At 53.7% G+C, this 12,057-nt stretch overlaps 1 protein-coding gene across 3 annotated transcripts in view; it reads right to left on the bottom strand.

The window, feature by feature from the left end:
* Positions 1 to 6,768: 6,768 nt before the first annotated feature.
* The window catches only part of MST1R (macrophage stimulating 1 receptor), a 68,110-nt gene continuing 62,821 nt past the window's right edge, over positions 6,769 to 12,057 (bottom strand). For all 3 annotated transcript variants that reach the window (XM_019505136.1, XM_019505137.1, XM_019505135.1), the window contains 6 exons: positions 11,456 to 11,536; positions 10,442 to 10,623; positions 9,826 to 9,935; positions 9,267 to 9,432; positions 8,322 to 8,458; positions 6,769 to 7,777 (listed from right to left, as the gene is read on the bottom strand). In XM_019505136.1, coding sequence (XP_019360681.1) covers positions 7,552 to 7,777; positions 8,322 to 8,458; positions 9,267 to 9,432; positions 9,826 to 9,935; positions 10,442 to 10,623; positions 11,456 to 11,536 — 902 coding nt within the window. In that variant the 3' untranslated portion in view covers positions 6,769 to 7,551. The remainder of the gene's footprint in view (positions 7,778 to 8,321; positions 8,459 to 9,266; positions 9,433 to 9,825; positions 9,936 to 10,441; positions 10,624 to 11,455; positions 11,537 to 12,057) is intronic.

Raw genomic sequence — 12,057 nt, 5'->3', positions numbered from 1 at the left:
ATTGAGACAATTTCAGAACGGATACAGTCAATTGACAGGCACCCACCTGTGGGCAGGATTCAATTAGTTGGCAGCCTGGATCTGCACCGCGGGCCATATTTTGCCCACCTGCATTGTAGAGCCTCTGTGCATGGCCAGCTCCCAGAGCAGGAGCTAACTGATCAGCCTTAGTCCTCCTTTGATGTCCTCCAGGTGTCTCCTGGCTGCAGACAATGTGTGCACCTGGCTAGGGGGATGTGCACTTTAGGCCATAGAGATATGAGCACACCTGGCCATGAGGGCTGTGTATGCCCAGCCATAAGGGATGTTTGTATGGTTCCTCACAGGAAGACTGGGGCTTAGCCAAGCAGTGGAGTCAAGGCTGTGGAAAAATTGGCTTTGCATGAAGACTGCATTTTACCAGCTTTCAAGCAAACAGAGATCACTTGAGAGAGGACTGGGCCTCATTTCCACACAGTGCTTGCTCTTTCTGTGCGGGGCCCAGCACCAGCTCCAAGAGAGAGGTAGAACCCAGGGCTGGAGGCAGCCATGGGCCAACCTGTTCCTTCCTGGGCCCGTGGGTAGGGCTGGCTTGTTCCCTGAAGCAGGAAGCTGAAATCCTGGTCCCTCTCTTGCATGCTGGTCTCTCTAAGCTCCGTAACCAGGTGACTCCCAGCTACTTTTGCCAGAGCAACCCCCTGCTGCTGGCACTCCCACCAGTACCAAGGGTGGCAGGACTGAGCCCTCCACCCTTATTCAGAGCTGCCCAGGCTCTGTATCCCAACAACAGGGCTCCAGGGGAAGGAACTGAGTATTGAACCTGCTGGAGTGCTAGCCCAGGAGAAAGGCTGACAGGCTGGGAGCTACACTGGGTGGATGGGCCGCATATCCCGAGCTCAGTGTGGATAAGTTTGGACTACAGGGTGGCTTCAGCAGAGTGTGATCATACCCAAGACTTGGTTCTGTGGTAAGTCAAGCTCACAGGTGTTATCAGTTGTCTACTAATGGGATTTTGCACTGTGTTTGTTTCAAGAGAGCCTGGGAGGGCGGTGGTCAGGCAAAGCAGCTGTGTGCTCCTTGGCTTGTCTGTCCCCAGGCTGGAACACGGGAGAGAAGCAGGGAGCTCGTGTAGGACACCCAGGATCCCTTGTAGGACAACAGAGATAGCAAGGGGATTTGGAGCAGAAGCTCTTGAATGAAGACAGGCCCTGTGGCTCTCTCTCTCTCTCTCTCTCTATATATATATATAATGTGGTTATGACTCACCAGGTCCCAGCCTGTGATGTTTGGTATCACCGCTAGAGAAGCCCCAAGCCTTAGCCCTGATGCACAGCCCCAGGCTGAACTGGTCCCCCCTCTCCAGTGCTTGGGGCAACATAGGATATGTCCCTGACTGGTGCGTGGCCTTGTCATCCCAGCCTCTAGTGACATGTGCACATGGCTGCTAGTGGAGCACCATGCTGAGGGGAAACAGCAGAAGAGACTGCAGAGAGCTTTGCCAGAGGCCAGTCTCAGGGGAGGTGGCAGTGCAAGTGCAGGGTAGGAATGTATTGCCCCCCAGTTGTCCCTCCTGCTTCTGCTGCTCTGGTTGCTGGCCTGGGCACTCCTTACACCTGGGCACTCCTTACTCTCCAAACGCTGCAGGGCTTGGCTCTGAAGTGAGGAGCTAATAGGACTGAGGACACAGAGCTGGTTCTAGAAAAGGTATGCTGGACTCTCACTTCTGCTTCTGGGATAAGGAGTAAGGGAAAAGGGACTGGGGCAGCAGCACTTCTTCTTCATCCCTAGTCTCATGCGGCATGGCTGGAGGAACCTGGAAAACAACTGACCCACATGTCATGCACTGGAGAGCCATCCCCACCTCGCTGAAGCCTCTGCCCCTTAGCCCCAGGACAGGCATCCCCAGTTCCAGGGATGGAGCATTGCCCTTAGCATATGGGAGTCAGGTTCCAAAGCTTCCACCTCTGTTGTTTTAGGGTTTTTCCATATTTTAGGTGTCTGGGGGACCCCTGCAAGTTATTTGCTCCTATGTGAACATGTCAGAATTTCTAGGGTTCTTCCTTCTCCAAGCATATTTGCTAAGCACTTTAGGTTAATTCAGGCTCTTCAACAGCCCTGCTGGTTCTCTGTCTCCCAAGTCCTCTTTGACTCCACATCCGTCCCCTGAAGGTCCATATGCTGCATGCGAGTGCCAGGAAGTGCTGGTGGTGCAACCAGACAGGACTGTTGGAGAAATAAAAGCACACATACCCCAACTTCTCCTAGTTAAGGAAAAAGGGAAGGAAATGCCATTTTGTGTTTTAACTGTTTTTTTATTATTATATAAAATTCAGGTTTCTTGTCTAAATGTTTCAATCTGAATTCTGCATTTCTATGTATTTTTGAAGACATCAGTGGGTAAATTCAAGAAATCTGAAGAGGAAACATGGTTTGGTACCAAGGTCCCTGTGAAGCATGATGGGCAACAATTGGGCTCAGGCCCCAGGGCACCTGCAGCCTGTGCCCCCACCCCAGCTGAAGCCTAGCTGAGGACCATAGGACCTGGAGGTCTCCCAGGGGTATTAAACCCAACTCCAAAAGGCAGTGGTGGGGGAAAATGCAAAGTCCCAGCAGAATCTGCTATCCCCAAGAGCTTTAGCGTGGCAGTAGGCTCTCCTGAGAAACAACACCCAATTCCAAAGTCTGATCCAGCTTCTGCTCAACAAGTCACGCTGGGAGACACACTTGAACAGAATACCACACTACTGCAAGAAACACTGTGAGCTATGTGAGCTGAGGACTCCCCCTTCTGGCCACTACAGGACACAAATCTGTCCACGAGCTGCAGCCCATGGTCTGAACTGCTTCACAGCTGGTCCCTGCCTGGCTGCCCAATCTGTCCCAATCCCTCCACCTTCTGGCCCTCTGCCAGGATTGTTTTCCAGTTTCACAGCTAGCAAGGAGCTTTGCTAACACTTGAAACCCTACCTCCAAGACCAGCCCACATTCCAGAGCATTACTCGTTCACATGGCCCTGGCAGGGCCCCCAAGGAAGAGGCACTGGGCCTGGAGGCTACTGGACACATGGACCCTGTGCTTCCTTTGGGCTCCATCCTGTGCGCGCACCACACAGCAATTCTGAGCCCCAGCCTGGAGTCCACAGTCACAACCACATTGCAGGCATCTCTGTGCTTACTTGTGCCTTAGAACTGAGCGTGGGAGTGAGTGATGGGCAAGTGTGGAAGGGAGCTTCAGTACAAGTGCCTCATGAACAGGGGTGTCTGGATGAGCCAGCCCTGCCTTTCCCTGCACAGGGATGGAAAGTGAAGTACGTGAGATTGGACAGTGGAGATGTAACACCCCCACCACGGAGACTTGATAAGCAAACTCCCAAAATTTCATGCTTAAACCACACATGGCAGGGGCAGATGGGGGGCTCTAGGAAGCCTTCCTGGCCACCTGGGGTACCAGCAGCTCCAGTGTGGAAATGCAAAGGCCCCATTGGGCAGTGGGCTGCTACTTAATGAGTTCATTCCCTGGCTGGGAGCCCTGGGCAGGGAGGGAGAGATGCCCAGTTGCCTCTGGCAGTCAGGGCCCCAGGGCTGCCTGAGCAGTATCTACAGGGCCCCACCCACCCTGAGCAGGTACACTAGGGTGGGTTACACTGTGCTAAAGCATTGCTGCTTCTTTGGCAGGGGAAAGGGAGCACTGCAAAAGGTGCAGGTGTCTCCCATGGCTAGTTACGAAATAGCTTGTCACTTACTAGGATACCACCTCTTTGCTGGTGCCTGAGTTAATGGCAACTCAGGTGCCAGCATCAGCCTTTCTGGCAGAGCAAAGAGACCCGTTGTCTTCAAGTTTCCATCATAGGGAATTTCAGGTCTGTGTCTTAATGTCCTGAGGAGTCCCCAAAGCAGGACTGGTCTCAGGTTTGGAAAATGTGTCCTGAATTGGCCCCACATCCTCCAGCCAAATGCTCCAGGTGTCAGATACCACACTGCTGCCCCTGCTCTGATGCAGGACTAATTAACCTGGGCACAGTGCCTGGGTGAATTAGCTTTGACTCTTGGCTGGCAGCTGGATGGTGTCTGGTGCTACAGTAACATGACTAACCAGCTTGTGCTTCAGTGGGCTACTGTCAAACCTGGATGCAGTAGAGCCACTTTTCAACAAGGGAAATTCAAGCTGCAGCAAGGAAAGCTTAGGCTAGATATTACGAAAAACTTCCTCACTAGAAGGGTAGTAAAACACTGGAACAGATTACCAGAGAGACTGCGAATTCTCCTTTCTTGAAGGTTTTTAAGACCAGGCTAGACAAAGCTTTGGCTAGGACAATATAGTTGGGGCTGGTCCTGCAGGGGGTTGGACTAAATGAGCTCCTGATGTCCCTTCCAATGAAAATTTTCTATGATTCTGTGATTTTAAGGCTGCACTCAGACTAATTAGCTCAGCCATCACAACTGCTAACAAGCCTGTGAGACATACCTCTCTGAGGCGGCTACACAAACCAGACCTGGAAGTGATGTAGACGGCTCCTGGTTCTGGAGGTCTAGAGAGCACAGAAGACTGCCATGGATTTTGCTTCCAAAAGCACCTTAGGTGGCAAATCCTGGTGATGCTCATGCACCCAAGGCAGCCATGAAGCAGGGCAGCAGGACAAGGCTCTTGGAAGGGCATAGGGCAGAATTTTTCCCTGTGACGCACAGGTGGAGCACATGAAAGCAGTGGGGCAGGGCCTTCTCTGCCTCCATGCACAATGGCACTACAGGGAGCAGGGTGGGAGCAGCACCCAGGCAGCCAATGAGAACTGAATGGGGAGGTCAGCTCTCGGGCTGAGCGCTAGAGCATGGTGCTGGTTGTATTTACACCTGGACCCATTGAAACAGTGCCCTACTCTGCAGTGATGACTGCAGGCAAGAAGCAAGTCAGATCAGGGGTCAACCCCATGCACAAAACCCAGCTCCCTTGCTCTGAACTGCAGGCGGACCGCCAATCCTTTGCTGACACTGCCCTCTGGTGGGGCTGGCCAGCTAAACAAGACACTCCTGTTCCCCTGGCCTTGCCGGTGATGATCTGGGGTTACTTCTTGTGCCAGGCTGTAAGGACAGTGCGATTCTTAAGAGATTGTCCAGCTGGGATCCAGAGGCAACTGGTATCACACTCACTGGGGACCCTCTGGGTCTAGACTGACAGGAGCAGCAGAGAGCTGAAGACCCAGTCAGCAGTTTGGAGAAGAACGCCCCCACCCCCAGTGTCCCCCCAGGTCTGAGGGAGCAGAGTGAAGCCAAGCCAGAGTGAGGGCAGGATGCCCAACAAGCCCTGCAGCCAGAGCTAGAAATCTGCTTCCAGTTCCTAGAGAGCAGGAGAGCCCCCACTGCTGTCCAAGAAATCTTGGCAACGCCAGAAAGCAACGTGCTGGCTTGTGCTCAACTAGGATGCCACATGCTGAGATGCTCAGGGGACCTGCAGGAGTGGCGAGTCGTTTATGCCACTGCTGCACACTCACACTGCTCCTAGGATGTGTGGTTCAAAAGCAGAGACTTCCTGCTGAGGTGGCAGCCTGCTAAGCTCACTTCCTAGAAAGGGCATGAGCCAGGCAAACACAGGTAGCCTGAAGTAAGAAGCCACAGAGCTGGGCTCCTAGTTCTGCCCAGAAAAGTGCTAGAGGAGAGTAGCTCTCAACCTCTGGCTGTTGGATGAATCAGGGAAAATCCAAGCATTTATCCAGGAGGTGACATGACCTGGGATTGAGGGATTTTATTTCTTCCCTGGCCTCCTAGCTGCAGGGTCTGGCTAAGAAGATCCTGAAGTGGGTCTTGGGTGGGGAGGAGGGGTGACAGGAAACACAGCTTTTTGGATGGATGCTTAGTTTTGGAGAGATAAGAGGTTTGAAGAGATTCAGGCCCCTCCTGTGGCCCCTGTACACAGCACTAGGGAGCATGGGTAGGGTTCTTCACTCCTGAGAAGCCCCTTTTCCTGCACTGCCCCATTCAACTAAGGAGTCTGCATAGCACATAGGCAGTCTGACACTCCCTCCTCTGGGTAGAAGATGCAAGAATTGTTTGAGCCAAACCACAGGGCCAGAGGGGGCAGAACAGCATGGAAGAGGCAGAGGGAAAGGTCTGGCTACGGTGCTTGCTTGTGGGAGAGGCGTGGAAAGAAGAAAAAGGGACACATGAACCTCCACTGTGCTGGAGGGAAGCCATGTGTCCTGTGCCTTCAAATGGAAAGAGGCTGGTGTACTACAGTGCAACTCCCCTGCCCTTCCAGCCTCTCCTCACAAGGCTGCCAGGTTGCCTCATAGGACCCCAAGGACAAGCATCATGGTCACACAGGCTGAGGAGAGGTATAGGGACAGTCTGAGCACAGAGAACTATGGTGACCAAGCCATGAGGTCTGAGCTGCCCCCTGCCCCCAAGAAGGTGGCTCCACAGAACCGTGCAGTGAGGCTGTATGAAGAAGCTCACCTGGCTACCATCTCTATGTGCTTGGCCAGCTTTAAATTTTCACAGCTCCCCCTGTCCCAAGGGTTGGTGTGTAAAGGGGAAAACATGGCTGGGCCTGGGGCCTCTCAGACCTCCTTTAGACAGGCCAGATCCTAACCTACCACCTGGACATAGACTTTACTGTGCCCAGTGACAGCCCCACACCTATGCAGATGGGAGCACACATCCCCTGCAGCCCTACTACCAGCATCTGTCAGGCCTTTCTCACCTCAGCAGTGACCAGCTTGTCCCAGAAAATATGTATGCATGCACTCACATACTCACAGGAGAGAGAGAGACAGAGTGCACTCACACACCCAGGTTGTGCAGTCATGTCAGAGGTAACTATCAGCCTGGCCTGCATTTATTCCATATCCAAGTACATATTTAATTAAGTCCAAGACATTCATGAAGCCCTCTGCAAAGCCAAAAAGGCTCCCTGTCACCTCAAGGGCTGTACTGGTACTTCCAGCCTCCTCCTGCTCAGGACACCTAGCCCATTCACTCCCCTGGCAGGAGGCCACCTCAATCTTTTTGACTCTTGAGCTGTTCTGGGTCTGTAGGGCAGGCAATGAGGGTGCAGAAAGGAAGGATTCAGTGCTGCTGATGTTTCTGAGCTGGCCCATGGCCCCACTGAGGAAAGAGTTCTGGAGCATCTCTGGAGCTGTTGCCACAAGCCAGTCCCACAGGAACAATCCTAGAGTTAGGGCTGGCTCAGAACTGAATTTTGTTCTGAAGAAAACTGGCTTTTCAGGAAGAAAATCCCTCTGGCTGGAGCCTGAATCACAGCTCTCCAAGGAAAAAAAATTCTGGAACCTTTCTATGCAGGACTAGCCCCTGTCCCCTTAGACTGTAACAGTGCATGAGAACATTTGAAAAATACTATGCTTGTGCCATAGAGGGAAATATCATTTCATCCTATTATCACAGACTCTAATGTTCTCCATTGAAAAATAATGTTGAAATCAGCACCGTCTGGCCAAGCCCCTGGGACTGCAGCAGAAGTGTGCTTTGGGATGGAAGAACTGCTCCGTCTGCATTCGGGGGACCAGCACTCAGTGGGGTCCGGCTCCAGCACTGAGTTGTGAAGCAGGGAGAGAGCCTACTGCTAGCACTCAGCCTCATCCCCATCACTGCTGGAGACCAGCTCATCCTCAGAGCCCTGCGCAGGTGGGAAGGGCTGGTTGTGCTCCAGGTTGATGTAGGTGACAGTCAAGTTGATGTAGTGCTCCCCCTTCAGGGAAGCCATGATCTGCTCCAGCTCCACAATCAGGGCAGAGAAGCTTGGACGTTCACTGGAATTCGGGGACCAGCAGCTCAGCATCACCTCATACCTGTACCAGGCAAACAGGACCCTTAACACAGGAAGAGTCACAAACCGGCCCCACTACACAGCTGGGCAGTGCCACACCAAGCAGGTTGCTCAGCTGAACACTAGGAACAAACCCACATCAACAAATCAGGCATACTGCCCCAGTACCTATGCACCAAGTCCCTCCTACCTCCATCCCCACAGCCAGAGTTCCCAAGGGAGGATTTGAACAGCTGGAGGAGCTCAGCAGAGGGCCCTATTCCAGGGGCTGCTGGAAGGCAGAAGCCAGGCTAGGGTGCCAGTCCCCGGAGGGCTCTGGAGGACTGGCAGGCAGGATCCTGGCAGCTGGGAGAGGGGAGAATACCCTGGGGAAGTAGGAGGGGGGCAGTTGTAATGGAAGAGAATGTCACAGAGGGACTCCTGGGCCACCATGTCCCAATTATTGGAGTATACGAGAGTTTCAGCAGAGAATCCTCACCCCAAAGGGGACACCAGGCCTGGGCAACCCTCAGGCAGTGAGCCCAGGCCATGGCTGAGTGGTGTGTGGGGGGATACCCTCTACTCACAGCAAGTCAGGGCAGTACTCTGGCTGTGGCAGGCGCCTTCCTTGCAGCAAATAGTGGGTTATATCATAAGGATCCACTTCACTGTATGGTGAGGCTCCTCGTGTCATCAGCTCCCACATGAGGACCCCGAAGGACCACTGAGTAAGAGAAAAAAGGGTTTGTTCTACTGCTGGACCAGGCAGGCAGCTGAGAACACTGCTTCTGGGGCCAGGCCCCAGCTGGGGACACTTCACCCTTCCCTAGCTCCTTCTAGCCCAGTACATCCCAGAATACACCCCCTACCCCACAGGGGAAGAGACTCTCACTAAACGTGCAGGAACTAGTGGAACAAGGGCTTAGGGGAGCCCTGCCGGGGGTTGTATTGCTTAGCCTACTCCAGACAGAGTTGACAGTGGTTTCATCTGCCCTGGGGGCTGAGAGTGCAGTACAGATCTGTCCCATTTGGACTGAGGTTCACTCCTGCCACCAGCCAACAGAACCATCCCCTCAGTGAGGTTCCCACTGCCCAGGACAGAGCCAGCCCTGCATCATTTACAGAAGACTCCTTGGTAACTCTGGAGAGCTCTTCTAATTGGTCCATGGGCTGTGTGAAATCCCCAAGTATCAGCAATACCTTACACTGCGCAGACATCAAGCATGCTACTCACCACTTGTCACTAGTATTAACCCTGTACAAACCGGTTAGAAACATTCCCTGCCTATGAAGGGGAGGGTAAGAGGCACTGATCCCTCCTAGGCAGGACCAGCAGGATGGACACAGGCAGCCCTTGTCCAGGCCTGTGCCCAAGGCAGAAAGGACAGCATAGTATCTGATGGGAGGGCAATGAGGAAGCAAATAGCCCAGCAAAAGGCACTGAGCCTGGAGCAGGTAGACTCTTTGCAGACCTTCTGCCAGTCTGCAGGAGCAGAGCTGCCCTATAGCCCTGCTGTGAATTCCACACTCACCACATCTGACTTGCTGGTGAACTTCTGGAACTGCAGGCTCTCAAGGGCCATCCACTTCACTGGCAGCTTGGCCTGGCGGTGCTGCCGTATGCTGTAGTACTCCTTGTCAAAGACATCTCGAGCCAGACCAAAGTCTGCCACCTTCACTGTAAACATCTGGTCCAGCCTGTGAGGCACATCAAGGGCTGAGGAGTGCAAATCACCAATAGGGGCAACATACACAGGGCCTTGGCATGCAGGGCCCTTCAGTGTTAGCCGGCTGAACCCAGCCTTGAGACAGCAGCACCCAAAGCTGCTCCTAGCAGACAGCTTTGTGAAATGAGTTGGAAGCTCTCAGCCTGCGTATCCAGGGTTCAGCCTCCACTTCCTGGAACTGCTGGCGCTGCTGCAACTTTTGGGTGGTAGAGAGGTGGGCAGGGGAAAAACCTATGACTCCTGAGACAGTGGCTGCCATGACAGAATCCATTGGAAGGGAATGGGACCACCTCCCTGTGGAGAGGGTGGCTAGGAAGCCCATTCAGCAGCTCTCCAGCCACATACTGTGCCCAGTGATACTCACATGCAGTTCCTAGCAGCGAGATCCCTGTGGACAAACTTCTTCTGGGCCAAGTAGTCCATCCCCTGAGCCACCTGCAGCCCAAAGCTGATCAGGTCCTTCACCGTTGGGTTCTGTGGAGATAGAGCCATCACTCAGCCTCTTGGTGCCAAGCCTGGAGCTGGCAGTCCCCCTGGGCAGCAGAGTGCCCCTAGAGCAGGCCCATGCCATGACTTTGACATAGCTCCATGTGGTGACTGGTACCAGCATGGAGAAGGTGATGTCCACTAAAACTGCTCAAAGACCCTGCTACCAATGGGCAGCAGAGCTCACTCCACTGTGGCTCAGCTGGCAGAGTGCTGCAGGCTGCAGCTGTCTTATCCAGTTGGTGTCACCTGCTTTTGTGTGTGGTGAAAATAAGACCTGATTACTCAGTCAGCCCTGCAATGGCACAGCTGTCTGACTCCTGCAGGTACAGCAGGGCTGGGAGGTTATTGTCTCCCACTTTTGCCCCCACCTCCAACGGAGTTGCTTTTATTTGAACTAGAGGCTCACTGAGCCCCAGGAGTAGCAGTTCTCCTAGTCCCATAGCCAGAAGGGGAAGCCAGGCATGGGGCCACGCAGCTAGCCCATCCCTTACCCGTTCCTCAGAGCGGATGAAGTGCCGCAGGTCTCCATGCTTCATGTATGGTAGCACGACCAGGGGTAGCCCCTCCTGGGGCAGGCAGATGCCAATGAGTGAGAGGACATGTGGGTGATGGAAGCTCTTCATCAGAATACCCTCCTTGAGGAACTCCTCCACCTCCTCCACATCAGTGATGCCTGCCAAGACACTGTGTAAGCCAGGCTGGTGAAGCACAGGGCTGGGCACAACCTTATGAGCCAGTTGCACCACACTATGGCTAGGAGCAGGCCTGGCAGGACAGCAGGCACCAGAGTTGTGGAGACCAGGAGGGAGAGCAGGGGCCCAAGGGAAAAGGCATAAAGAGCAAGGCCTGAGGTCCATGAAGATGACGACTGCTCTGGGGGTGGCTAGCCAGTCCCCACCTGCCCAAGCTACAGCCCCCACTACAGAACAGCTAAGAAAAGAATGGCATGAGGTTGCCTCAGATAGGAGATCAGAACCCAGGTCTGTACCTGCTTCCCCAGGTACCAAAGTGTCCCTAGGCAGTGCATGATGGGGGCTGCTCAAGGAAGCTAGAGTATGGCTCCACCATTCAATACAGGTAAAGTACCCAGGCTCTCAGCTCTGCTATGGTACCATGCAACATTGGGACTTACAGCCCAGGAAGCAGTGGGAGTACCAGTATGTGAAGGGCTGGTGTCACTGGTGCTGAAACTTGGCCCAGTGCCCACTCAAAACCACATGGCTGAACATGAGAGCTGACTGCCCCAGCTTGCAATAGCCAAGCCAACCAGGGTGCCCAGCTCAGCACTTCCAGGTAACATTGAGTCCTGGAGCAACACACAGCCCTGCTCTTCTTGGGGCCATGACAGAGCATAATCCACAGTGTCAGCGCAAGAGATAGGGAAGACCACCCAAAGCCCAGAAGGGTCCCTGCAGGTGAGGGGTATCTTGAGGAGGCATTTCCTGCATGGCTGCCATGAAAAGCAGTAAAAGGGTGTGCCAGGGAACAGGGACAGGGATACTCACGGTTCAGGGACTTCACAGCGCAGTGTATCTCCTGATGAGACGCATCTGTGTATGTGCCATGATATACACTCCCAAAATGCCCTGGATGTAAGCAAATACAGTGGCCCTAGTATCATTCAGGCCTGATGACCGTATGGGTCTGCAATGAGCAGGGCACAGTTCCTCTCCATGGGGATGGGCTGTGACATGCGTAAATAGAAGCAGTTGTGTCTTGGTACTGCAACCTCAGTGGGGAGAGCTGGGCATGGCTGCGAGACAGTATGGCAGCCATGCTGCCAGCTTGTATCTAATCTAGCTGTGGTTTCTCAGTGTTGGCCTGATACCCTCCTATGCAGTTCCAGTCCAATACTGCAAGTGCAACAGCCACCAGCCTCAACACTGGGCATGTTGTATTCAAGGGGCTGGACATATTCAAGTCAGCCGGTCTGGATGATCTCCACCCTAGAGTTCTAAAGGAATTGGCCGAGGTCATTGCAAGACCCCTGGCACGGCTTTACGAGCACTCCTGGTGCTCTGGAGTGGTGCCAGAGGACTGGAAGAGGGCCAACATGGTTCCCATCTTCAAAAAAGGGAGGAAGGAGGACCCGGGAAACTATAGGCCA

This window comes from Gavialis gangeticus, unplaced genomic scaffold (assembly GCF_001723915.1).
Source record: "Gavialis gangeticus isolate Ggan-Ray unplaced genomic scaffold, GavGan_comp1, whole genome shotgun sequence".
NCBI lineage: Eukaryota > Metazoa > Chordata > Crocodylia > Gavialidae > Gavialis > Gavialis gangeticus.
This window is presented reverse-complemented; position numbering and strand designations above follow the sequence as displayed.